This window comes from Leptonotus elevatus, chromosome 15 (assembly GCF_054856555.1).
Source record: "Leptonotus elevatus isolate MCC_2025b chromosome 15, RoL_Lele_1.0, whole genome shotgun sequence".
In the NCBI taxonomy this organism is placed as follows: Eukaryota; Metazoa; Chordata; class Actinopteri; order Syngnathiformes; family Syngnathidae; genus Leptonotus; species Leptonotus elevatus.
Genome location: NC_141253.1, coordinates 9,884,385 through 9,912,239, shown reverse-complemented (window position 1 = coordinate 9,912,239; position 27,855 = coordinate 9,884,385). Strand labels below are relative to the sequence as shown.

At 40.1% G+C, this 27,855-nt stretch overlaps 1 protein-coding gene and 1 long non-coding RNA gene across 3 annotated transcripts; both read left to right on the top strand.

Annotated features, from left to right (window-relative positions):
- The first annotated feature begins 45 nt into the window (after positions 1-45).
- tsc1b (TSC complex subunit 1b) lies at positions 46-16,949 on the top strand. Of its 2 annotated transcripts, none has more exons than XM_086097339.1 (23): positions 46-322; positions 1,180-1,254; positions 3,019-3,238; positions 3,320-3,423; positions 3,722-3,874; positions 4,348-4,492; positions 4,617-4,771; positions 4,858-4,931; positions 5,035-5,213; positions 5,990-6,108; positions 6,674-6,839; positions 7,025-7,146; positions 7,454-7,541; positions 8,496-8,603; positions 8,785-9,424; positions 9,633-9,676; positions 10,960-11,126; positions 11,639-11,821; positions 11,904-12,014; positions 12,951-13,073; positions 13,180-13,382; positions 13,541-13,711; positions 14,906-16,949. In XM_086097339.1, exons 2-23 carry the CDS (start codon positions 1,228-1,230, stop codon positions 15,585-15,587), a joined length of 3,984 nt encoding a protein of 1,327 aa, XP_085953465.1. In that variant the 5' UTR covers positions 46-322; positions 1,180-1,227; the 3' UTR covers positions 15,588-16,949. The 2 variants fall into 2 exon arrangements, with proteins under 2 accessions (XP_085953465.1, XP_085953464.1); XM_086097338.1 differs by having other exon boundaries at positions 9,582-9,676.
- A 737-nt stretch (positions 16,950-17,686) lies between these two features.
- On the top strand, positions 17,687-23,393 carry LOC147161872 (uncharacterized). The gene is made up of 3 exons (XR_015097200.1): positions 17,687-17,793; positions 18,211-18,282; positions 23,332-23,393. It is a non-coding gene; the product is annotated as an uncharacterized LOC147161872 (long non-coding RNA).
- Positions 23,394-27,855: the final 4,462 nt, after the last annotated feature.

Sequence of the window (27,855 nt, the reverse complement as noted above, 5' to 3'; positions counted from 1 at the left end):
GGGTCACGCGAAACCGCATCACACAAACTTTAGACATCCGCCAAATGAGGCGATGGGACAAACAATATCGCGCTGACAAGAGAGTGATTATTCCTATTGAGCACGCATCAAAATCAACCTCGATCAGTATTTGCTATAGTCACGTGTTTGAGTTGTACTTTATCTGAGTGAATGAGCTAAAGGGTTTTAGTCTGGGAGATTTCAGGGCGCTAACTAGTGGGATTAGTTTGCATGCAGCTTTTCAGCGGAAGCCTATTGTGGTGGGATGGGCTGTGAGGTGTTCAAGATGGCGGCGCCCTGTGGAGTGAAGCTACTCTAACAGGTAAACAGCTGCGATTATTTTGATTCAAATTTATTTAATATAAATAATCTCTGCGCGCTCATGCTGCTTTATGAACGGATGATTATATGGCTCGTTCTCCATCGATTTACTGTGTTTGATAGGCACGATTAAATTCCGACCGAGTCTGGGTCGCTGCTGCCAGCTAACGTTAGCTCTTGGCGGTGGGACTGACTTGTTTTTTTAAAGACCCGCGGTAATGGATTTTCAACAGAGGTTGACCCTTCAAACATTTCCTTGCACGTTCCCTGCTTGCGGTGTGGTGTTGGAGACTGCGCCTGCTTTGCGGAGCAACGGTGGCTACATATTTGTATAATCGGATGATGTAAACCCAACCCTGGCCATTGTTCTCTGCGAGTTGTTTACGACAAGCAGCAGCAGGCAATGGTCAGTACACGCACACACACAAGCACACACCGCGTTACAAATCATCACACAAATGATGATTTTCTCAAATTATTTTAAATACTTCACGCATATGACACTCAACATTTTTAGTCATCTTATGTGAGTGAATCATTTGAACGTTTTTAGACAAACCTTCCCGTGAGAGTATTTTTTTCGATGTTCTTATTAAAATGCACTAACTTAGACGGTTGGGATTTGCTAAAATCAGTCACAAACATCCTAACAGTCCAAGTTACATTTGAACACAGGGCCTCTTATTTGATAGCAGCTTTGCTAGTCTTGCATCCAATGAACTTGTGTGTTTTTGCGCATTCTGTGCTTGAATTTATTTGCAAAGTATCAAAATAGCCTCCCGAAGCCACTGTTTGGATGTGAACTGCCTCCCACCCTCATTGATGTTTGCTTGAGGATGCTCTAACGTTTCTTAACAGGGTTGAGGTCAGGGGACAATGGAGGCCACACCATGAGTTTCTTCACTTATGCCCATAGCAGCCAGTGATGTAGAGGTACACTTTACACTGCTATCATATATTGTTGTGCACCAACATCAACACATTTCCCCCAAATCATGCTAAATCGCTAATTTATTATGCTGTCATTGATTAGCATGGTCTGGACACGTCTTCACAGCCGGCAGTACCCATCAAAGTCTGCACTCGTGCCAAGCCCCCTCACAAAAGGAAATAGTTAACAAAACTTAATAGTTAACAAAAGTTAACTACCGACTGTGTGTTGTTGGACGACTGGTTTTGTTTGGACATCTATCTCACAGTGCAGATCGTAGGTTCAAATCCAGGTTTCGGACGTCCTGTGTGGAGTTTGCATGGGTGTCCTCCTTTTTCCCTGAAATATGTATGGTAGGTTAATTGTGAACTCTGAATTGTCCGTAGGTGTGCATGTGAATAATTGTTTGTCTATTTGTACCCTGTGATTGTCTGGTAACCACCTCAGGGTGTACTCTGCATCTCGCTCAAAGATTGCTCCAGCACAACTGCGATAGGAGTGAGGATAGCAGTTCGGAGAATGAATGAATGAATGTTGTGTGGTTACTTTATCTCCCAAACTCTAAAAAGCTGACTAGGCAGTGTAATAGGCGAGAATTAATTTGCTCACAAATTACCTCTGTGGCTGATCTTTTAAAGACGCATTACAGCCATCTAATCTTACTATCTGTACTCTTTCTTGTCTAAAATCCATACAGCCTTTCAATCTTGAGGCGATATAATTGACCTAAAGTTTCCTTGGGGTATCCCCCAGACTGGCCATTCTTCTTCATTTCTTATTTGTCTCTTATCTTCTGTATGTATGAATTTTACACAGTGCCCCCTAGTGTTCGAAATGAGATAGCACATAACTAAAATGCGTTGTTCGAGGCTACATGTAAGCAAAACTAATTTGGGGGGGGGGGGTGTAAATTATGTTCAAGAAAGCTTTGTTTTTGAACAACACATTTTCATCACAATTGCAAGATATAAATGCTTGATCATGTTTCTGTACTTGGCATAGGGAAATACAGTTAGTACTCAAATGTAAGTAGTTGTATTCTATCTAAAAAAAATTGTGCATCCCATACTGTATATACAGCCTTGCGTTGATGTGCAGTCTTTTAGGGCACATTAATACGAGAACCGTTTAGTAGAAAAAGCATTGCCCTTATGAGATGTTCGTGCGAGAGCAAAGAAGTTGCTGCTAAATGCTTACACCCAGCCAAATGTAATCTGGAAGCGCTGGTGCTGCATAAAGGGCCTTTGTGTATTCCCGAGCATTCCCAGGCTGTCTGAGATCACAGCGAGGGCGTCTCTTGTTGCTTCTACTGACCTGCTTCTGCTGCTTGCACGCTCACACAGCCCAAAATGACCGTGACTGCAAAATCGTCCCTCGATTTCCCCGACCGCAATTCATGACTGAGTTCCAAATTTGTGACTGCGATACAGCTTCAAAGTGACCTCTGTGAAATAACCAACGTTTGTCAGCTTCGATTTGTGGAAATGACAACATGCTTACTCTCACTTAAGATTCTTCTCTGTGGGGAGTTTTTTTGCCTGACATATGACTTCAGTGGATAAAAGGTTTAATAAGCTGTAATTTAGAGACATGTGATCTGTCCTTATTTATCATGAATAACGGTACTGAAACTGCAGACAGAATCCTGCGTACATTATATAGCGCTATATGTAAATTGTAGTTATGATAAACATTTTTGACTACATACACCCAAGTGCTTTCTTGACTAATTTGTGACATTTTTGGCATCATTGTTTGTGATTCAGAGGTGCCTGGAGACTGAATTGGTGGGTGGCCCCAAGAGAGTCCTCCAGGCAGGAAGGAAGGTCAAGACACGGCGTGAGAAGGACACTGCCTCCACCAAGAGCACTGCCACCATGGCGAGGGAGCAGCCAAGCATGGGGGACCTCCTCCCGCTTTTGGAGACCTCGGACCTCCATCAGCTAGAAGAGATCAGAGGCCTTATTAATGAGCAACTCAGCACTGGTATCATCACTTTTGGAATCATACTGTATCTGCTTGGATATGTGTGTCAAAACGTGCCAACATTGTGTCATGTATTTGTAGAACGAGGGTCTGTGCTGCTCAACGGGCTGGTGGACTACTTTTTAGAAACAAACTCTTCAGAGGCCATGCATATCCTCTGCTCAGTCAGAGAGCCACATGACAAGGTTACTAAACTTGAATATTCATTCACGCCACTTCATTTGAATTAAGAGGACGCTGTTTCAAATGCTAATACAAAAGATAGAGGGATGAAAAAAAACACATCATTTGATAGCTGATCAGCATTTTTCATTTGCTTGTGGATTCATGTGTGAAATTCCTTAAACAATTCTGACATGCAACATCATTACAAAAATATAGGATTCTATTAATTATATAATAATTGTGTATCTGACTTATGAAAAAAAAACAATCTTTCAGTAAGTGTCTTATCAGATTATCTATCTCTATTTGGCCTCACAGCACCTGCTGGACAAGATGAATGAGTGTATGACCAAACAGGCCTGCCGGCTGCCCACGCTCACCATTCTTGGCCACGTCATCCGCAAGCAGCCGTCCTGGATCCACAAGATTGCCCGATACCCTCTTCTGGTGTCGCTGCTCAAATGCCTAAAGGTAACACGTGTGAGAGGATGGAATCATTACATATTTGTCACAGTGCTTGGAAGTCGTGCTTGGCAGTATGGTTGAAAAATTTATCATGATGTAAGAATTGTATATTAGTAGGTGTAGATAATTAGTGTTGTTGTTTTTTTTGTTGCTAATGAATTTTCTTCTCAACGTTAACCCACACTTTCATTCAACGCACGTACGCCACGTGCGCACATTTTCTTCACTGGTTCAGCAGCTTCTTCGTTGGGTTAGCAGGCATTCATAAGTGCACTAGTATTTGATGGTGTTATTGTACAAAGCTCTGAGCAAAAACAATCTGAAATAGAATGCTATTTAGTTGAGTTGAAAATGAAAATGTTGAACTGTTTACTAAAGTGAAGCAAATATTCAATCACTAATATAATTAAAAAAACAATTAAAAAATGGCCATTGTTTCATAATATTATAAAAACGGCTTTTTGTCTTTGCCTTGGCAGACTGACACGGATGTCGTGGTGCTGATAACTGGGGTACTGGTGCTGATCACGCTGCTTCCCATGATTCCTCAAGCGGGAAAACAACACCTGTGGGAGTACTTTGACATTTTTGGTCGCTTGGCATCCTGGAACCTCAAGAATCCGGGTGAGATATGATTTCCATTTCCTGCAAAACCTGTTCAGTTCTGGCCAACATTATTTGCACCCATATGCTTATTTCTTGCCTTGTCACTCATGATTTGCTGTTGTTGTTTTTTTTATCCATTCAGGTCATGTTTCAGAGGTTTACTTGATCCACCTTCACGCCAGCGTCTATTCACTCTTCCACCGTCTATATGGCATGTACCCTTGCAACTTTGTGTCCTACCTGCGTTCTCACTACAGTATGAAGGAAAACATGGAAACATTTGAAGAGGTGGTCAAGGTGAGTTACTAAAATACACTGCTGTTTTTTCTCTTTTTTTTTTCTTATTTGATGGATTGAAATTCCTTAAAAACCTCTTTACTCAGCCAATGCTTGAACATGTCCGGATCCACCCTGAACTGGTGACAGGAACCAAGGATCATGAGCTTGATCCCACCAGGCAAGTCTCACTCCATCTTCCAGTGTCTTCCAGGCATGTTCACTGTTTGTTAGGGAACCCTGATTTTATTGTATTTCTTTTTTCTTTTTCTTTTTTGCTTTAGGTGGAAAAAGTATGAAATCCATGATATCGTCATTGAATGTGCCAAAGTGTCTCTCGACCCCAAGGAGGCTTCCTGTGAGGAGGGATATGCCACCATGCCTGAAAACTTTTACCCTCAAATCCATCTGCGACCACAAGACTGCACTTCCAGCCCCTACACAGACCTCTACAGCAGCTATGGTTAGTTATAAAGAAAAAAAAGCGAGAGAAAAGTCATATTATGTAGTGCTTAAAAAAAATGTGTTGAAGAACCTACCCAATATAAAGTTTATATCACAGCTGCAAAGTTTGCATACACCAGCATGGTGAAGCTTTTTGGACTGAAATGATTTTAATGATAAAATACAATTATCCTTCAATTGTCAGATTGACTACTTTACTAAAAGATAGTAAAATACAATGTCAAATGATTACCGGTAGTTACTTGTTTGCCTGAATCGAGTCATTCTGAGTTCCTATAGAAGTCCATTACCATCTAAAATATATGGTATAAAGAAAACCTGAATTTTTTTTTATATTCCTCATTCCTGTTGAAAATGGTCAAATGTTGAGAGCTCGTTAAAAACACGTATTTTTCTCAAGCTACACAATGCTTTGCACATTATACATTCACTATACGATTGCATTTTTTTAAGCATTAAAACAAACCTTTAATTCAACAATTCTTATCATGGCCATCAGTTGCTTGCTTAAATCAAATAAAGCTGTCATTAGCAAATACAAATTTAAATTATTTGATCAAATTAACTTAATCACTTATATTCATATAAATGTAATGTTTGGAATTATACACTCTGGTACCATAAAAATGTATGTAAATTTTGTCTGAGTATTGTATTACAGTATTGCATTTTCCAGCGAACCTTTACATTTTGTTTAGTAAACATTAAGTCAGAAAATATTATTGATAACCATCACATATATAATTTTGAAACCCTTTGTCCTCTTGACAACAGGAAGCTCATCATCAACTCCGTTCTCCACTCCACGGCAGCCGCTGCCTCCACCCCTGTCTTTGCCCCCCTTCTCAGGGACACAGTCAACCAACCGTAGCCCGCAGACCACCAAACGACAGGTAAGATGTACTTTAAAAGCTTTTACTCGTATCTGTATATTTTTTTGGACAATTATGGAGGCTCATCATGCTCTAGGGTGGAACGGTGTCCTGAATGTGTCCCCTCTTCTAAAACAAGCATATAATCTGGAACGTGTGGTTCTGTTAAATAGTACGATTATGTCCATTTGTAATATTCAAGTATCCTAACATTTATCTCAGATAAATAGCTAAATTTGCTAACAACAAAATATTAAAGTTCTACACAATTTGAAGAGCAATATTGAACTTATTGGTAAGTGTCAATGGCAGCATTATTATTACTAAGCATTATTAATGTATCTTGCTAAAGGCAGGCTGATTTACTGCACGGGATGTTCCAGACAAAGACCTTACAATAAAAACATTTTAAAAATATTAGTAACTCTCAAACATGCTTAAAATAATAGTTCATGTATTACAACACACTTTATAAAATATTCCTTCACACTCTATCGCTTAATGTTGTGGCTGGTGGCGCATAACTTAAAGAAAAGTTACAGAACCAACAAGCATTAAACTTCTCCTTTTCTTTTTTCTTTTACAGAACTCCACCTGTGAACCTAACTCCTCCAATGGCGGGAAGGACCCACTGTGGAGCCCCTCCTCTTTGTGTGGAATGGCTACGCCCCCTTCATCCAGGGGCATGTCGCCTAACTCTGAGCTCTCCCACAGTGCCTCACACCTTCCCGGCCGCTTCCACTCCACTTCAGGTGGGTTACACATGTAAACAAACATCTCTAACAAGTCTTATTCATTAATTACTCTGGAAGTGACACTTACATACTCTGATTAGTTTTTACATCAAAATACATTTGTTTCCACTGTTTCAGTTTGATTTAAAATAATAACTCTTGAATTGTGTTTTGAAGTATGTATGTATGTTTAATGTGAGCAGGGGGGAAAGGAACATCTGCCTCCAGTACTCCAGCCACTTCATCACCACCACCCACCCTATCAGATGACTTTCCTATTATCTCATTACCAGCCAACACAGTCCAATGCAGTCCACCTAGAAAAGTAAGCTGAATTACACATGTATACAGACTGTTCACAAAAGTTTTGTGTGTTATTTAATGAATTAACTTTTTTTTCACATTTGCAAAATTTCAAGTTCATTTATTTTGAAATGAAAAGCCTGACGTTTTTTTTTAAATATATTTTTAATATACATTTTTTTGAATATTTTTGATACCTTTGCACACAGAACAAAATAAAGAGGAGAAAAAGTGGTGTGAGGCGTAAGCCCTTTTAGAGGACCTTGTGATATTGTTGCGATATAAATAGACTTGACAGTATTTAAAAACAAACTGGGACTTTTTTTCAGGAACGCAGACACGTAGACAGTGGTAAACCTGCACTGGTGAGACAGGAACCTGTGAAAGACTTTGAGAAAAGCGGCACCACAAACAGAGGTTTGTTATGATGCATCACACTCACATCTACACAAGCACATTGTTCAAGAAGACAGCTGAGTGTGGTCAGAGACATATTTTTTTTTTACTTAGTACAGTAATTTCTGGACTACAAGACGCACCTGACTATAAGCCGCGCTGGCTACATTTGGGAATACTTGAGTTTGTTACACATATAAGCCGCACCGGGTTTCCGCTACTTTTTTTTCCATAATGAGGGCACAAATTGTCTCTGCTACTGTATTTGGGCTCACTTGGTTTGTTTTGCTCTGCCTGATGCTCTTGCGCTTTCTTTATAGTGCGCCCCGTTGTGATCTGATGGATAAGCCGCACCTTTGTATTAGCCGCAGGGTTGAATACAAGTGAAAAAAGTAGCGGCTTGTAGTCCAGAAATTACTGTAGTTGTTTAAAAAAAAAAGAGAGAGAGAAAAAAGGTTTTAAAAAGGGTTTTTGAGATAAATGACGAAGCAATGGCACCACATAGATGTAGCTGCCTGTTTGCATGTCTGTCTCATGGTCAAGAGGATCTGGGTTTGAATCTTGGCCCAGGTTCTTTTGAGTTTACATGTTCTCCCCTTGCTTGCGTAGCTTTTCTCCTGGGACAGTCTCCACTCTCCAGCTCACCCACACCCTAATTGAAGACGCGTGGTATAGAAAATAGATGGATGGATGACTAAGCAATTGTAAAGAGCTCCGAGAGTCATTTGTCACCCACAGATAATTTCTAAGGTGACACTTGAGTTTCGAGTCAGGGACTTCATCAGTCAAGACTGATTTATTGAATCTTGTCGTGTGTTGTAGCTCATAGTCAAGTGTCATACAAATATGTTTTAATAATTTTTTTTTTTAATTTTCAAATATGTTTTGACCACCTTTCAAAACATAACTTTGCTTTTGTTGAACCCTTGTCATTTTCGGAATTCAATAGCAATTGTGACTTATGCATTTTATTAGATGCTGCAGATGCTGCGAATGTGTCCATGACTTTGACCGAGCTCTCAGTTTTTATGAAGAAACAAGAATTGGAGCTTCAGCTGAGAACGGAAAAAGAAAAGGAGGAGGGTGAGAACAGACCTTTTTGTGCTTTTCATAACGCAATCAAATTTTGGGAGTCACTTGGGAATACTTTTCGGACAAATATTTTGAACATGATAAACCCTGAAGGATGCTTGGAATCTACTTTGTAGTTTTTCTCAAATTTGTCCTTTTCTCTTTCTTTAAAAAAAAAAAATCAACACTGTAGCGGCTATCACAGAGGAGCTGCTCAAGATCACAGAGGATACGCAGGAGCTGTCAGGCCTGAGGGGTTTCGACTCTCCTTTCTACCGCACCACCGAGACCCTGACTGGCTGTCAGACACAAGACAAGATAGTCACCAACAGCCAACTGGGTGGGTCCAGCCTGGACACACGCCATGCAGTGTCTACGCCAGACAAAGTGGAGAATACCGCAAACACCAGTGATGTTGGGAGTGAACAAGGAGGGGGGGCGGGAGACAGCCGGAATTCAGCCGTCGGCCTCGATCAGTCCTGGCCCTTCCTGTCAGGTTTCACCCCAATTGATCACCACCTGCACCGGAGCCCCTCCGCCCCAGAAGAGGAGGCGGGAAAGTTTGGGATGTTCTCGCCAAGTCCGTGCAGCAAGACGTCAGCACCGGTGCCATACGAGGTGTTCTTTGACCTGGCTTTGCCCAGGGCGGCCTCTCTTTACGTAGGCCAGAAGACATCTGAGGCCGTCCACAAAGCGGCGCTGGAGAGACTCTCAAGACGGGAAGAGGGGCTGGAGGACGGGGAAGAGGAAGGGGTTATGACTGCTTCACCACTGGAGGTGCTGGATCGCCTTGTTCAGCAGGGGAGCGACACCCATGATAAAGTCCTTAAGAGGTGAGATGGCGTATTTGTTTACGTGCAGGCAGCTCCTCTTTGATATCATTCAAATCTTTAAAAAAAAAAAACTCACATTCCCAGCATGTTATGATTTTGAATCATTATCTGAACCGCCTAACCCAATAAATCATGACTACCATAATTTGAATTCCAGAGGAGACAAACATCTGAGGAAATGTTTTCCTTCCGCTCTCTCCTTCTACAGATTACCTTTGCCAAGTAAGTCAGCTGACTGGACACACTTTGGAGGTAATTCACTCACTCTTCTACATTGTTGCCCACTGATAAAATAAGCTATTCTGAATGCTGCATATTGAGCATTATTCAGCATGACTAGTGATGCGTCACGAGTGTTGAGACGTGTGCAGCAAATTAAAATGGGGGAGAATGTTTTCAGTGTTTTTCAGTGTGATTGAGTTGAACTACATGCCTTTCGAATTTAAAGCCACATTCCACATACACGACAGTCTCTTTATAAACACACTCACTGAGTTGATAGCTGCTTGGTTAAAACCTTGAATCGATTATTTTAATATCTATTTTTCCCATAAATTCATAAGCAAATAGAATTTTCTTGCATTTATGAAAGAGTTGACATATTGCACTCTGACTTTTTAATTTAGACTTACAATTATTAAATTCAAGTTATGAAAATATCTCATCCTTGCTGATGTCAAGTCAATGTTTGTGTAACACTTAAGTGATAACACATTACTTTTATTAATAAACTAAATAATTTAACCAGTTACTGCCTCTGCAAATGTGGCATTTGATGTTTGCAGAGTTTTTAATCATGTCCTTGTTATTTAAGAAGAATTGATGTTCCATAATTAACTCATTCACTCCCAGCCATTTTCACTGAAGCAACCCCCTTCGCTCCGGGCTGTTTTACTGGATTTTGACTGATTTTGCAAGGTCCGCAGAATATTGTGTTCTATTGCTATAAAAACATGGAACCTACAAAAAGAAAGATTAGAGTCTCTTCTTTCATCATATTTTTTTCAAAATCTGAATCTGTGTTTCCGTTTTGCAGCATTTAGCATTAGAATATAGCTAAGTTTAATTATTATTCACAAACCTGTTGAAAACACTGGGAAAAAGAGCTTGTTGCAACATAACCCTGCCTGACCTTGTATACTCTGATGCCACCTGCTGGCCGTTTTTTTAATTACAACCACTGCTTAACCCGTTCTCTGCAGTTCAGAGGCAAGCATCAAAGCCTTCTGTATGCTCTAGCATAAACGACCCCCCCACAAAAAAAAATCTATGGGACACTTTTTTAAAAATAGTTTTTTTGGGAGCAAATTAGTTAAAATCATATTGAAGTGATGTGAATAAAATTCTTGTTAATCAATTGAGAGAATTAGAATCGTTACCCAGACCTAATGAATATGGATAAAGACACTAGCATAAGTCAAAACGTTCCTCATCTTTTACTATTATGAAGTGCAAACTGTGACTAATTGGCATTTCATATTTGTCAGGGCTATGACCATGCTTTTGTTGCACAATTATTATGGTGATCTCCTCAGGGTCGGCTCCATCTGACGAGCTTCACACGCTGCGGAGCCAGCTGCTCCTGCTGCACAACCAGCTGCTGTACGAACGCTACAAGAGAGAACAGCACGCCGTCCGCAACAGACGCCTCCTGCGACGCATCATCAATGCCACCGCGCTCGAAGAGCAGAACAATGCCATGGTGAGTGTGCGTGTGTCGGAACTTTATGTATTTCCTCCAATAGTGGCCTCTCATAAAGCCGTTATTAATCTCCGGGTGTTTCATCCATGTGAGCAAATAAGTAAATGCCTCTTCCCTCAATAAATATATAATGGGAGTTTCCCCTAGATGGTAAATGACCTTCACTGACGCCACATTTAGACTAGGTACAGTTTGTGTCGGTACTAAATTAAATTTGATTAGTCATCACTTCTCGCTGTGTAGCTGATGGCAAATCAGAACAATGTTACATCATCAGAGTATTGAATTCATCCAAGGATACCAACAAATGTCTTGAAGTCTTCTCGGAAGCCACAGTAATTTTCACAGCACTGTTTTTCTTCCATTGTTAGCATTCCCAAGTTGCACATAAAGCTGGAAGTCTTGGGTAACAGCTTTATTCTTTAGACAAACCAAGCCATGGGAACTGGGTTCGAACACTTTGCACACTTCCCGTTTTTCTTCATGTACCTAAATTGCGCAAATCTCTGCAGAAGGACCAACTGAACCTCCAGAGTGTGGACATCTCATCCCTGAGGGAGAGTTTGCAGGTGGAGCAGCAGCGCTACAGGCAACTGTGGGACGACCGAGAGACTGTGGTGACCCGTCTGCACAGTCAGATCAGACAGCTGCAGCAGGGGCGAGACGACTACTACACCAAGAACCAAGAGCTCCAGGTACATGTTATTTTACGGATGTCTGTCTGTTGATTTTAGAGCTTTAGAATAATTTTTTTCAATTATTTTTCTATGTCTGCAGAGCAAGTTACAAGAATCTCAGAAAAGGATGGGGGAATTAGAAGCAGATCTTCAGGGCGCAAATAACAAAGTCTGTCACACTGGGCACCTACTCAAACAAATGACCATCAAGGTAAACATTTTTAACGTGTGGTCCATGTATGTTTGTATCACAACAGCCTGACAGCATTTGTTTGCAGTTTCATTGTTTTAATAGGTACATTTTTAGGATGCAGAGGAGGGAATCAAAATATTGTGACAAAATATAAACAAAAGCAACGGGTGGGACACAAACAATGCAGGCAGACATTTTGTTTAATATTTTTCCTGTCATCCAGCTGATTTGCAGACAACAGATTCTCTCAGGCGGGCTCAGTTGTCTTGGCGATGCCCCTTATTCTGTTATTTGGGGTCAACCACACGGGGTGGTGCCTTTTTTCTCTCTGAGGTTTTGCATGTTGTTCTCCTCTGACCTTAAGCGAGCAGGAATCCTACAAGAACTGTGTTGATTCAGGAAATTTACATTTCCTATCACAGCGGCCACATAGTCAACTTTGAGCTCACCATTTCAGCTTGAACAAATAGACTGCATGGTTAAATGAAGAGGCGAGGGCCAAGCACTGGTGAAATCCAGCACATTGGTTCTCAATTGAACAAAAGCGGGCTCACCATTTAATGAAGTAACCCAAAGAATAAAAGCTGCTAAAAAAATCAACAAAATATTTAAAATAATATTTTAAAAAAAAATCTCCCCCCAAAAATCTGTGAATATACAAACCGACGAGTGCCGGACCTGTGGGCGGCGTGGCTCAGTGGTAGAGTGGTCGTCTCCCAACCCAGAGGTTGTAGGTTCGATCCCATGCCATTGTGACCACGTCAAAGTATCCTTGAGCAAGATACTGAACCCTTAGTTCCTCCTGATGCTGCGTCATCAGTAGGTCAATGAAGTCAAATGTAAAGCGCTTTGAGGGCCTTGTAAGGTGGAAAAGCGCTATATAAATGAAGTACCATTGACCAGCTGTAATATAATTTTTCCTCTCTGCCATTTTTCTCTCTTGCCATCCATCAGTTAAGCAACAGTGAGAGCACCCAACAGCAAATAAGCTTCCTGAACAAACAGCTACTTCTCCTTGGAGAGGCACACAAACTGTCCATGCAGGAACTGCAGTTTATAGGCGCAGATAATACCAAGGTATGGTGGCAAGATGGCTTCCTAAAGGACTAATTGGAGTAGAAAATAACAAACACGCACCAGGCATACATCACTGTTGTTTTCCCTTTTTTGCTACGATGTGCAGCGACCCACCACCCATGAGGCAAAGATGCTGCAAGTTTCCTACAGGAAGGAGGTGGAGGCTTTGAGACAGAACCTGCTGGTTCAGGGCCAGAAACTTGAGGCAACACATCAGAGAACCGCTGAGCTGGAGATCCTCCTCTCCAAGAAGGAACACCTCATTGCGGAGCAGAAGAAGTTCCTTGAGGATGTGAAATGCCAAGCAAAGTGAGTTGTCGTTTTGCTTCGGTAAAATCGACATCACTTTAAAATGTTTAACATGATTAAAGTTCCCCATCTGTTTTACATGATTTTTATTTTTTTTTACCACTCTGTATTGTACTTGTATTTGTTATTACTTTTCCTTATATTCGTCTCATCTTCAGGGCAGAGCTGCAGGCCTCCGACAACAGGTACCAGGCTCAGAAAAGAAACACCCAACTGTTGCAGACTGAAGTCCTGCAACTGTACAGCAAAGTGGAGATGGAGGCTCCAGCTCGCAGTACTGGCTTGCCAGCAGGGGTCAAAGCTGACGGACACACGCCTGCTGATTCCAGGTTTGGCAGTCTAGTTCAGTTCAGCAAAGCAGATCGTAATCTTATTGCACCAAAATACATCGGATTTTATTATATAATATTCAGCATCTTTCTATTCTGATCTTAAAACTAAACTATTTACTTGCTTAGTTTTTAATTTAGCTTAACTCATTCACTCCCAGCCATTTTGACTGAAGCAATCCCCTTCCACTCCCAGCTGTTTTACTGTATTTTGACTGATTTTACAAGGCCCGCAGAATATTGTTTTCTATTGCTATAAAAAAAATGGAACCTACCAAACTAAATATTAGTCTCATCTTTCATCAGGAAGAAAAAGTATATTTCTATCCATTTTGCAGCAATTAGCATTAGAATATAGCTAAGTTTCATCATTATTCACAAATCTATTTCAACTTGTAAGGAAAACAGCTTTGTTTCAACTTGGCCCGGATTGATCTCTTTTGCTCTGCTGCCACCTGCTGGCCGTTTTTGTAATAACTACAATTTCTTCAACCGTTCTGTGTGTCTAGTTAAGAGGCTGCATCAAAGCCTTCTGTATGCTCTAGCATAACCCTAAAAGCTCCCTGCAATTTTTCCTATAATTTTTAAACAAAAATGTCCATTCTTTATGTTTAAAATTAAAACAAAAAGTAACATTTTAAAATGTTGACGCTAATATTTTCTCTTTTACATAAAGATGTCTATTCTTGATATGCTTAAAATTAAAAGAAAATGTACATTTTAAAAATGTTGACGCAAATATTTTCTCTTTTACTGCAAATGAATATCGACTGGAAATATCGGCCTCGTTGACTACAGTAATTTCTGGACTATAAGGCGCACCTGACTACAAGCCGTGCCAGCTAAATTTGGGGAACACTCAAGTTTGTTACACATATAAGCCGCACCTGACTGTAAGCCGCAGGTGTTTCCGCACCGGTATATAAGGGTTGTCTCTACTTTCTTTTCCATAATGAGGGCGCAAATTGTCTCGCTCTTGTTCTGTCTTTCCTTCTGTATTTGGGCTCACTTGCTTTGTTTTGCTCTGCCTGACACTTTTGCTCTTCCTTTGTTGTCCGCCTCCTTGTGATCTGATGGATAAGCTGCACCTTTGTATTAGCCGCAGGGTCGAATGCGAGTTAAAAAAGTAGCGGCTTATAGTCCAGAGGTTTACTGTACTAATAATAGTTTATTGTCTATTTTTCTCTTGAACAGCATCCTGGTGCCTGATGGACCAAGTAAAACTTGCACCGCTGAGGAGATGGACAGTAGACCACCATATGACTCGCACTGCGGCAACGGCAGCACTTTATTACCAGGGCAACTAAAAAAGGCGAGCAAATCTTCCAAGAGCACTGCCAATTCGGTCAACGGCAGCAAGGAGTCAGGCCCATCTCTAATAGCGGACCTCCCTCTGTCCTGCCCCCGCACCAACCTGCTTGCAACTCTGACACCATCTGACGCACCACTTACTGTGGGCTCCTACCCCAGCGCCAAAAGCTTCCTCGGCATGAGGGCACGCGAGCTGTTTCGCAACAAAAGCGAAAGTCAGTGCGGCGGCGAGGAGGAGGAAGAGGACGAGCATCCGCAGCCGCCACGTCTTGCCGGCCTTGCCCACAGCCTGAAGCCTGAGCTGTGCACGGAGCTGCCTTTCCCGGGTTCCGTTGCCCACCTCGGCCTCGCGCCCTCGACCACTCCAACCATCCCGACTCCGACCCCTTCCTTGGCTGCTCCTCTCACTGTACCAATCAAGAATTCCTCGGAGCCCAAACAGCAGGCCCCTAGTCAGGGAAGCCCCCGCAGGAAGCAAGGGCGGGGCCCGTCGGGGACTGGGCGGCCCCGGCAGCAACAGCTAAAGATAATGGACTACAATGAAACGCATCATGAGCACAGCTAAGACACAACTGAGCTTGGAAGTCCAAAGCTAACGTTTGAAAGGATTTGCAAATCAGTCAAAGATGCACGTCAGCATCTCTTTGAAAGTCAGTATTATTTGCTCCATTCCGCTGAGTGGACAACAGGATTTCCCCTTCCTCTCTCCTTCTTTTTTTTGCCCTCCCAAAATACCAATTCATCATGTTGACAAATGTACATCAGCCCTACAGATACTGAACATGAACTCTGTTATGACTACGATGCTTTGAGATAACACAAGCAAAATGTGAGCTGAAAAATGAACTTCTATTTGACACTTGGGAATTTGGGTGGTCTGCTTAACATTAATTACAAAATATTTATACCTTTCCACTTTGCTCCATCCAAACAAAGCGTCTCGGGCCCTATAGCGTGTTCATGTAGTTTATAGTGTTATTGATGCAAACAGGTGAGAAGTTTTTAAATTTTGCCTCCAGATTTTATCTACTGACCAAAGGATCAATTATGGGGGAAAATCATTGGATGAATTTGAATACGTTCCTGCTCATATTTTAATTTTCCTTTTTGGACGTCGCTTTCCTATTATTTAAGATGGCTGTTAAAACCTGATCAGCTTTCGTGACTACTTCCTATTGCACATGGGAAAAACATGACTCAAAATATGAACTTGGCCATATCATTGTTGGGAATTAATAAGTAACATTGCCATTATTAATTATAATTACAATTACTTTTTGTTCAAATTTTCGTCTGAAGGAGTGTTTGCACTTGTGTGTAGGGGAACATGTTGGTTCATTAATTTCTTGAAGGCTGCAAAATGGAAAGTGTATGAGTTGTAGAAACAGATGACTATTTATGCATTTTAGTAGCACATTCTGACCTGTATTTTCTGTTTTATTTATCTTTTCATCAAGGACGCTCACACATAAATCTAATTTGAGCTGACGAAGTGACCAAGCTCTGTAATACTACTGTTGCGCCATCATATTCTTCAAGATTTCCAGGAATCATTTACTGTGACAAAATGCACATTCTTCTCAACAGAAGTGTTTTTACCCCTTAGTGTTGGCAGTGGCACCGAATCGCTTTCTTGACCCCCCCTGCACCAACAGTCAATGATGTTTCTTGTCTCTCTGAATCCTGTTGTCCACCAGGATCTCCTGCTGTCATGTCCTCTTGCCGCGCTATCTATAGCATGTTCAACGAGCCACTTTAAATGCCAACCGTAGTCATTACAGCAACCTAAGACGGAAGGTACAATCTGCACAAAAGGAAAAAAACAGGACTCTTGAATGGATGACATGGCAAAAAAGGAAGTTCTTTAAGCAGTGGCTTGTGTTTAACTGTGAACAATAAAGGTCGTCTTCAATGTTTTGCACTACAATATTGAGTGTTCTGTACTTGTGCCCATCAAATGTGAAGAGTATACTGTATTCAAGTATCAAGCCGGAGATTAGATTTGAACCTCCAACCTCAAAAGTTAGTCAAATGATAAACAAAACAATATTTGACTGGATTTTGGCTGCTTACATCAGTACCTTGTAATGCCAGTAATTTTCTGACAAGCACAACAATTCTCTGTAGTGTGGTGTGGATATTACAAGCTCCCTCTACTGGTATGCTAAAGAATCACTGCATAACTACAGTTCAGCTGTCATTCATTCGAAAACCTTTAGTGCTGACCTCACTTGTTGTATTTAGTTAAACTCGCTTGCATTTAATCTTTCTTTAAGAATTGTTCTTCAAAGTTTATTTAGGTGCATTTAATGTTCAATTCATTTAAATTGAATCATTAGGTAATTAGAAAACATACTATATTTAGATTGTGCATAATAATATTAGACGATAACCATGCATTAAAGTTTTGTTGTTGTAGTTTTATTTTTATTTTTAGGTGGCACTTTAAAAAAAGAAAAAAAGTTTGACAACCACCATAACTATAAATCTGCACTCTCGACCAAAACAGTCAATTTATTGATTCAATTATTATGTGTAGCATTTTGAACGTTTGAATTTCTTAGGCTTTTTTTTTTATTACTTTTTTTTGTTTTGTTTTCACCTTCCCTAAATTGGCAAATTGTTTTACTTCCTCATTTGATTTTGAAGGACCAGAATGCCTTTCGAGTGTGTTATTTTTCTTCCTCGAGCGCTTAAAAAAAATGCACTCAAAAATTACGGAGTGATATTGGTGCTTTAGATTGTTTTGCTGATTAGTTATTTGTTATTAGGTAAATTTTTGTTAGCATATATTTTCTGTGCCGTGCCTGTTCCAAACGACTGCAACTAGCCTAGCTCTGTCTGAATGCTAAACTATGCTAATCACGATTTGCTTCTACAGTATTTAATTTTACGTACCTCTGTCTGTTGTAAAATGTGGTGGGCAAAGTATAAAATGTAGATTCTTTAAAATGCCATAAACAATCATTTATTTGGGCGAAATTGTATTCCACCGTTGTCTTTAACAAGTGACTACAGTCATTCAAAATCAGTTAATGTTACCACATTTGAAGCGTTTCAGACGCAAACTTTGCGACTGATTTCCTTTTTGGGAGGACATTTGTAGTGTTCAGTAGTGTTCTATCCAGTTCAGTACATTGTATGTTTCTCCTATCCATGTTAATGCTGGCTGTTTTCTTCCTTTCCAGCAGAGGGCACTATAGCTTTAATAATGACGCCATACCTTGGACCTTATCGACGGGATCAACAGGTTAGGTCAGGTAAATATGATGTTGATCACACATTTGTTGATATATATATATATAAATCCATGAATTGTATTAAACGGTATATTTAACAGCATTATTCATAATCCTATTTTGAACAAGTTAATGTACGTACGTTCCCTTCTGACCTCTTCTTTTCGCATAATATGCATGCGTATATAATAGACACCAGTAAAATCCCAAAAACTAAATATAAAAAATATAGCTATATTCAAATTAAAACACAAAATCTCAAAAATATCTTATAGTACGTGTATGTCTGCACCCCTCCTCCCTTTGCTTCCTTCTTTTTCTATTTCCTTTCTTTTTAACCACCTCCCGAATCCCAATTAGGCCTCGTTGGTACACATATTCTGCTATTGAGATGAAATATGCATTAATTTTTTTGTGTGAGCACAACCCAGTATGATTACTTTATCAAACGCCTGCGTATGTGTTTTATGAGAGTCCAAAAAAGTGCTATGATTAATTTACCAGCATTCCACCAGGTCAAGAAAATTGATGCAAGATAATTGGGCACATAGGGAATCCGTGGCAATTTGTGCATTCAGACACTACTTGAGAAATTAGATGTCAGTGCAAATGTGAAATTGCTCCTCAATGTTCTCAAAGATTCCATGAAAATTTAAATATAAATCTTAAGTACTTCCAGCAAAGGGATTTTTTTCCTTTTTAGTGTGTGCCAACATGAAATGAAGCCCTGTGAAAATGATCTGAATGAAATGAAAATACAGTATATGCGGAGTAGAAAAAGACATCCAACTTGTGTAAAGTTGAGGCTGCGCTACATGGAGGGCGTCAGTGCTCATGCTCTTGGTAAAACCCTCATGCAAGAATTCATTTGATTCTTTTTGACAGGAAGTAAAGTTTTGAATTCATCTGAAGATGTGTAATTATAGTATTGAATATTCTGTATGAACACCTATGATACAATATATAATTCAGGCGCCACTATGTAACCTACTTTTTTACTCCGTGTGTAGAAGTTACATGTGTACTACTCGTATGAATGAGAACTAGTTATATGTTTCAATTATTAATATGGCGCAGAATACGTTTAAGTTCAGGAGGTTATTGGTTAATAAAGTGCTTTGTTTCTTAAAAGTCTGAAGAAGTTGGAATGTTATTCCGATCAAATGGCACAACTAAATTCATGCAGTGGTCAACCATTAAAATATAATTTAGCTTTAATTACAAGTATTATTGACAATTAATAAATCATCAGTATCATCACATCGTCTCTTTAAAAGTTGCATAGGGTTTTGTATTGATGCAAGCTCAAGATAAACTGATCTCTTAAATGCTGGTTACTGAGTATTTAAATGTTAGTGTTTATTCCTCACGGACACCCAGTGAAAAAGAAATTGCTAAACAAGAATATTTTTGGTAAGCATACTACATACTGACACGCTGGAAAACGGCTTCATTTGTCCTCATTAAAAGCTTAAAAGTTCATGAATAAATAATCATTAGAGCAAAGCATACTTTCTCCCATTTTTAATCTTCAGGCTCATACAAAACATGCAGACTGAAAAAAATATGTCTGCCGTATAAATGCTGTTTAGAAAAATACTGTATGCCCTCCCCCCCCCCATTTCCATATTGATGTGACGGCCCTGAACCTATAAAATCGGGTCCTACATTGGTCGGTGGTATTGGAGGGGGAGAAGGAAAAAAAAAACAATTGGACCTCTGAGAGTCAACTGAATGCCTTTAAGTGCGGATGATGAGTCTGCCTCTCTCTTGAGTAAGTAAGCCAGGCAGAATTCAAAGTTAAAGTGAGAAGAAAAGAAAGAAGCCGGAGACTCGCATGCAGAGTCCGGTCCCAACGGTTTAATTATTTTAATTATCTCTCGTCTTTCAGCGTTACAAAAAAAAAAAAGAGGCCATTAAAGGATGCCCGTTTGGGTTAATCAGATTAAAAAACAAGATGGAGGGAGAGATGAAAGGCTGCAGATGTCAGTGCTAATCAGGGAGTTAAAACTGCTATTTGTGAACTGGGCCGGTTGTTAAAGTGTGCAGAAAGTGTATGCAGTGTGAATGTTTTCTTTCTTTATTTTCTAATATGCTGTTTCCTCACTTCAAAACATCTCTTTTCGGCAGACTGTATTGATAAACTCCCTCTCATGCGCGTCCTCAAGCTGCTGCCATGTTAGATTCTCTCACGATAGCTGCTGCCCTGCAAATGTACAACTGTAAAAGGAAAGACAATTTTAAGTGGTGTCATTGTCATTTTTCTTGAGGAAAAAGGCCTTTAAGCACTTTTAGCGGTTCTTCACCTAATAATATATATTTGAAGTGAATGTTGTCTTTGCTTGAGTGTGTATTGGTTATACAGAAACTACAATAGATTCCATTTTGTTAGCAGTGGGCATGGAGCACAGGATAACATGTTACATTATATTACTCAATACAATTGGAAAAGAATGACAATATTTGGATAGAATTTAGATTTAAATTCTCGTAATTTCTCAAAAATATGAAATTATATTATTTCTCTTTTTTTTTTTTCAAAAAATCAAGTGGTCAAATCACAATTATCATAGCTGCGTGGTGAATAGATCCAGTGAGTACATTTTCTCAAGATTTTTTGAGGGCGAACATTTCTCATAAACAAATACATACAGGTATTGTTGACACTTCTGTCTAAATCTGTGCTAGTGATCACTTCCCCTTTGCCGAGATAATTCATCTACCTGTGTGGCATATCAAGATGCTGATTGGTCCAGCATAGGCCACAATCATCCACCTATGTGAAGTAGGTTGCACCATACAAGGCAAATGGTCACCCCACCCTTCGAACATAGTAAAGCTGCACATTGTAAATTGGCCAATTACTGTCCTCAGCTTAAGGCAAACCTGTGCAATGATAATACTCTGCAAAGCAAAAGTGCTCACAAACAGACAAATATGCCTTTTGTGTACATAAAAAGGTATTAGATATAAAATGGGAGTAAAAGCAATTGTTGCATTTATTGTTCAATGTAGAATAGAGTAACTTTATTTAAAAAATCGAATAATCAATATCAAATTGATTTTCTTTTTGGAGCCCAATATCGATTCATAAAAACATGAATCGATTATTTAAATATCTATTTTTTCCTCATAAATTCTTAAGAAAATAGAATTTTTTTTGTGTATCTTACCGTTTTATTGAAATTGACTGTTCATATGAATATCAAAGTATTTTCTTACATTTATGAATGACCTGACTTATTGCACTATTAAGACAATTCAGAATATTTTAAGTTTATATTTACATTTATTAAATTAGAATTATGAAAATATTTTCATCTCATCCTTGCTGATGTCAATGTTTGTGTAACACTTACGCAATTAGGAACAGGTGTTACTTTCATTAATAAACTAAATCATTTGATCAGTTACTGTCCTTGACATTTAAGAATAATTGTTGTTCCATAATTAATCAATATCGGATTGAACTAAATAGTAAAAAAATCAAATCGAACTAAACTCTTGAGAATCAAAATGGAATCAATTGAGGAAATTAGAATTGATATGCAGCCCTAATTGCAACTCTATATATTAAGATATTTACTGAATCAGATACATTAAATAATAATATAATGTTTTGAATAAAGAGAAATATATAAAACATAAAAAAAATTAAACATATATATATATATATATGATATACAAAGACTTGGACTTAACAAATTACTTCTGTACAGTAAAGTCTAGTATTAAACTTACTTAACACAGAACTCCACTTGGAGGAAGAACCTTTACATTATTGACTTAGGTCGCAATGTGCCAGGTAGGGATGTAACCATAACGGCAATATAGTGATATTGCGATATTAAAAAAGCCACAATATATCGTCGTCCTCATGTCACGATATTAAAATGCGCACATCTGTTAAAAAAGTCGGGTTGATTTTCATTTGTGCAGTTCTAGCACCCTCTGGTGTCTAGTTTTTTTTAGTGCAGTTTAATTTTCACGAGGCATGTTTTGGCCCTTATTTGTTTAAAATCCACGCTAATGGTCAGATGAAGGGGAACCTAATATGCTTGTGAAGCGAGTCAAAATGTGTAGGAACTCAATGTGTGCTTGCATTAGCAAGTAAGTACCTCAATATATATATATATATATATATAAATTAATATAATATTCATAATAGTTTTATATTTTTCATTGTTGTAATGTATAAAAGCACAAGATCGTTTTTTTCAATATGAGCGTCTTCTTTTTTTTTTTACAATATTGCCAACCTCCCCACAATATCGTGATAATTATCGTATCGTGATGTTTGGATATCGTTACAACCCTAATGGCAGGCCAAAACGCAACACTGTCAGCTGCCATAATGCAGCTGGCTGCTAAAGTTCCTCTGACTGCAGAGCTTGACATTTGTTCAGGCAAGAATGAGCACAAAACCAGCACAGGTGTTGAGCTGCTCCATGGCGAGAGGAGGGGCTGGAGGAGAAAAAAAAAACCCCAACAACAACAAAGATCTACTTTCAAACTAAATCAAGCAGAAGGAATGTCCTAAGTGTGTAGAGAGATGGACGGGAGCCCATGCAATATTAAAGCACCGTGTCTGGCGATGCCAAGCATGCCACTCCTCTCCGCCGCTCCCGCCCTCCTGGCTTCCCGGCCATCGGCTCTTCCCTCAAGGTGACACTTCAAAGCGGGCACGCAGACGCGGCAGGCCTAGCTGTCGGCATGAAGCCAGCATCACCCCTCCCTCCTCCTTGTTCCCATCACCCCCCCTCTCCTATCAATACCACCTCAAAGCCACACAGTCCCTATCCCTGCTGGGCCAGGTCAGCGCCAAGATCCACGCCGCTTGCCGCCTCGGGAGCCCCTGTCAAAAAACGGCACCCCGCCAGCTTAATTAATAACAGGCCATTCTGAATGCAAACCTTTTGAATCCTTCCCCATCCCGTTGGTGACTTGTGAGGCCTCAACAGAAGGCAGGCAAGAAAAGGAGAGCCGGTCGGGGAGGCATTCAAATCATTTGAATTCCGATGATTGGATTCCACATGCATTATTCCGTGTTCTGTATTTTCTGTGTTACAGTGTTCCCGCCTGTCTGCTTGGGTGTTTCTTCAGAGATGTCTCTCTTCCACAGATGATTGGAGAGACTTGAACTAAACAATGTGGGTCCGCTTTCCTCGGCCCGTCTGACAGGTGGGTTATGAAAACCCCAAATGTACACACACACACACCTACGCGGTCTGCATCAACTGGGTCCTGAGGCTTGCAATCACCTCTCAAGCCCGGTGGGAGGATTTTACGTGCCGTGATCGATATTTGCCGATCTGTCTGCCCGCATCAACCTCAAATAAAAACAGATAGCAGGAGACAAGGTGGCGCTGGCAGGTCAGGGGGGGTCTGCGGCGCCGACGTTTGATGTCTGCCAAAGCGCTCATCAGTGTGTAGAAGCAGCCTCATCTCGGCACGGCGGGTCACTGCAGCCTCACCTTGAGTAGCACGCGGCTGATTGTCTCTCTGTCAGGGTGAGCGGGGTTGTTGTTTTTCCCGAGGTGAGACCATGGATCTTGTCCGACTAGCTGGGCTTCAGTTTCTTAATAGGGCCCCAGCTCTGGCACCTGGCAGGCCCGCTCAAAACCCGCCCCACCCCTCCTCATCCCGACAGGCCTGAACTTGTGTTGTTGTGGTATTTTTTTTATTCAATCTGCTTCATTTTTTTGCATCCTGAATGGACTAAGCCTTTAGAGCCGTATTTTGGAAATGATTCATTAGCTGGAACATGAAACATGAAACCTTAATCTTACTTAGTGCTGTCACTATTGAATAGCAAAATGCATTTTTGGGGGGGATTACTGTTATTATCTGGTGATTGGTGTTTATTTCGTACTTCGTATTCAAATAGTGATAAAAAAAAAAGAAAAAGAAGGGGGATTGATGTTACCGGTTTGGTCATTGTTTTCCAAAGTAACATCAGATGTTTGCAAATGTCTTATTTTGACTAAACACAGACGATAATCAGTCTTCTTTTATGAAGGACTACAGAAATCAGTGAACAATTAAAGTTGATATTGCTGAAATCAGAGGATTTGGACAATAAAAAAAAATGTCTCCAAACAATTATGCGATTATTAAAAGAGTTGTACATTAATTTGATAATCGATGACTTTAGATGTCGATTAACCGATTAATTTTGACAGCTCTAATATGACTTGTACTTGTACTGTATGTATGCTGTATAGCATAGGGTGTCTATATTTCGATTTCCTTTAAAGAGGACACTCGGAACCGACCTTGAGATAAATAATAAAGCTTGCGCAAGGATGTCATACATTATAATTATTTTAATGTATACCTTCTCTGTAAAACTATTTTTTTGAAGTCTTGACAAATGAAAAAAAATATCACAATGTTCTAAGCACAACCTTATTTTGCTCCTGTGATCAAACTTTGTTTATTTATTTATTTATATTTTGAATGAAAACCCCACCTTTTTTCAGAGGTGGGCAGTCTGTTGGGAGTGACGGACTGTTCGTCGGTCCGTCGCTGATGGACCCCCGTTTTGCTGACCAATGGCGAATGATGATAAACTTAAAGAAAATGGCGGACTAAGCAAGGACGGACGTGGGTTTTCATCTGTCATTGTAATCTATAAAGACACCCTGTTTCCCAACTCTAGTTACTTGTCTGCGAGTCCTAACTCCACTCCTCACATAACGGGTGGGCACAAACACCTAAGGAGTCAGACATGAAAAAGGGGCACACTGAAAGCACGACAAAAAAAAAAAAACTACAAACAAAACCAAATCCACAAAAACACAAATCACAACATGAATACTGTGCCATCCGTTGTGGGGTTAAATTTTACACTGCACGAAAACGAGAATCGCAACCACGAGAACATTATGGCATTTAGGGCAAGGAGCTGGCTAGCTGACACACTGATATAATTAGGTCGTAATAAATAAAAAAGGCGATGGGGAGTGAGGTTGCGTCTCAACTATGGCCATTAGAGAAACCACATAGGATGCTTATAATGAAAAAAAGTCACCTGTCTGCCTGGAAATACACACACTTTCTCTTTTTCAAGCTCAGCCTCATGCACATTTATCTAGTGTCCTACTTACAAAGTCATTCTCAGTGTTAAACCCCGGAATCCTGACCCTTTATAAAAAAAAAAAAAGAAGAAGAAAAAAAAGCTTACTGGGTTTGTTGTCTGAAATCCAACTTAATTAGTACATCTGCAAAGGCTCTAACCTCCCACGATGCAACAGTAATTAACACTGTTAAAATTTCTATTCTCGAGCTTTGCAAAAGTAAACACCCACTTTTGGTCTCTTTTTGGGACGATATTCTTTCTTGTCGAGATCGGTAAAGCCGTCTGTTTCATCAACGTTACGTCTCGCCTTACCTGCTGCTCATCTTGGCGACGGGCAATGTGCACGAGCGGCTTGTAATGAGTCGGGCATTGGGTTTTAATAAGCAGAGCTTTGCCCGCGGATCCCTCTGTGATTTGCATCCATGTCGGACACGAGGCGTAAAGCGGCGTGATTGATTCATGGCTCTTCCCGTATTGCGGCGAGGGAGGGGAGAGAAAGATAGAGGAAGGCCGTAGATTTATTATCAAGCCGCAGCGACAAAAGGAAGGAAGAGAGTGTGCATATGTTAATCCGCTGGCTGAACGATGATCAAAGACTGGAACAAGCTGAGCACTGCTGATCGCCTCGGGGCAAATGATGCTCTCCGAGCAGCTGGGAAAGTGTGCAGATCAGGAGTAAACAGATACCTTGAAAAATCAATAGCTAAGGTTCGAGGCCTTGGCTTGGTGTGAAGGTCAAAGGAGGAGGAAGTCTGGGTGCTTTTGGCCAGTTTAGGCGAAATTAGGTTTTGACAGTAGCGTCGTATCCAAGCTTGAGAGGTTCAATCCAAGGTTGAAAAACACACCATGAAAAAACATACTTTTTTTTTTGTTTTTTTTAGTTCAAACACGAGCATTTGATTCATGGGCAGTGGCGCGGGTTTAGAGAAAGGACCTCACATCTGCTCATTTGGATTTCAAAGCAAGTGGAATTTTCTTTTTAGTGTCAAAAACACACTGCATGGGTCCCGTTTGTTCTTTATCTGTTAGCTCACCTTTTTCTGCTGAATGACCCAAAGTATTCCCCCAAGGCGTCTACCTTGGGTATCAGCGACTGATGGCAGCCGAGGGAATAGGAGGCTTACTAGTGATCCGGTCCCAATGGTTCATTTGTAGTTGGGGAAATTCTAAATCTACATCCTGGTGAACATGTGATTCGCCCACATGTCAGCATGTAAAAAATGTGGAAAGACAAGCACTTTCGCTTTGATCAAAACAGTCATCTCTCCTTGTCATAATGCAGAATATCTGGAAAAAATATCATCTGTCACTATTCTGCTGATTATGAATTCATGTCTTTGTTTTCCAGTAGCTAAATAATTACAATTACTTAGCTCTTTACCCTCAGGCTTTGGCATCTTTTGACTTCCTCTACTTCAGTAGCGGATTGTTTTTCTGATTAGTCACTTTGTTTAATCTACTAACGATGGCATCCCCTCAGGCTAAATGCCTGATTCGGCTTACCAGTTTATTTATTCATTTGTACTTTTGACGTGTTAATCTGCATAAATGGCGCAGCGCTCCATCAGGACCTCAGTAGGTCTCTCTGCACCTGTCAATTACAACAAATCCGAGACTGTAGGAATCCGCCACCCTGGACGCTGCACCTTGATCGAGGTACAAGTCAGCCTGTCAATCCACTCACATGTGCTCTGTGTTGTCAGGGAGAAGTTGATATTCAGCCTTTTATCACCGCCCACAGTCTGCAAAGATAATTGAATACAACTGCTGCTAATTGAGATTGATTGAGAATATTCGCCGCTGCATATAAATAGACAACACAGCATTGTTAGACTCATTAGTGGTGGCACTGAAAAAAAAAAAAGCACTTGTGCCCGTTTCTTAATTTTTGCCTATACTGTGCTATGCTACTCTTGTATGACGGTATTTTAGTGAGAGAAAAAAAATCTTACAAATATAATCTTACGTTTCATTATACATACTTGATTGGTATGATGCTGCAAGTGTATTATTGATGTACAGAAACAAAAACAAAAAATACTGGTACAGCTCATCTTCAGAAAACAAGTGAGCGGTGATTGGTTGTTGCCTGAGCCTAGAGCAACTGTGATGTTATTTTCAGTTCAACAAATGACAAAATGGCCGTCCTCTGAGATGGATAGTAACGGGTGGATTTTGCAGTTTTATTTATGTTCCAACAATATAATATTAATCAGAATACTGTGTTTACTGTATGGACCATATTATTATTAAGAAAATTCCAGGGTTGACTTTCTCTTCAAAAGTGGAAGGCTAACTTAAACATTTCTTGACAATAATATGTTATATTTACTGGTCTAAAAATGACATTCTGATTAATATTACATTTGCGGAATAAGAGTAATGAAGCAAAATCCAGCCGTTTTTATCCATCTCAGGGGGCGGCCATTTTGCCACTTGCTGTCAACTGAAGATTACATCACAGTTGCTCAGGGCACAGGCAACGGCCAATCACAGCTCACCTATTTTCTGAA

Excerpts from the sequence above, each read along its gene's own strand:
- tsc1b (XM_086097338.1), top strand. The coding sequence starts at position 1,228 with ATGCCCATAGCAGCCAGTGATGTAGAG. Across the intron at positions 3,424-3,721 it reads TCAGAGAGCCACATGACAAG|CACCTGCTGGACAAGATGAA; the intron begins GTTACTAAACTT and ends TTGGCCTCACAG. Across the intron at positions 5,214-5,989 it reads AGACCTCTACAGCAGCTATG|GAAGCTCATCATCAACTCCG; the intron begins GTTAGTTATAAA and ends TCTTGACAACAG.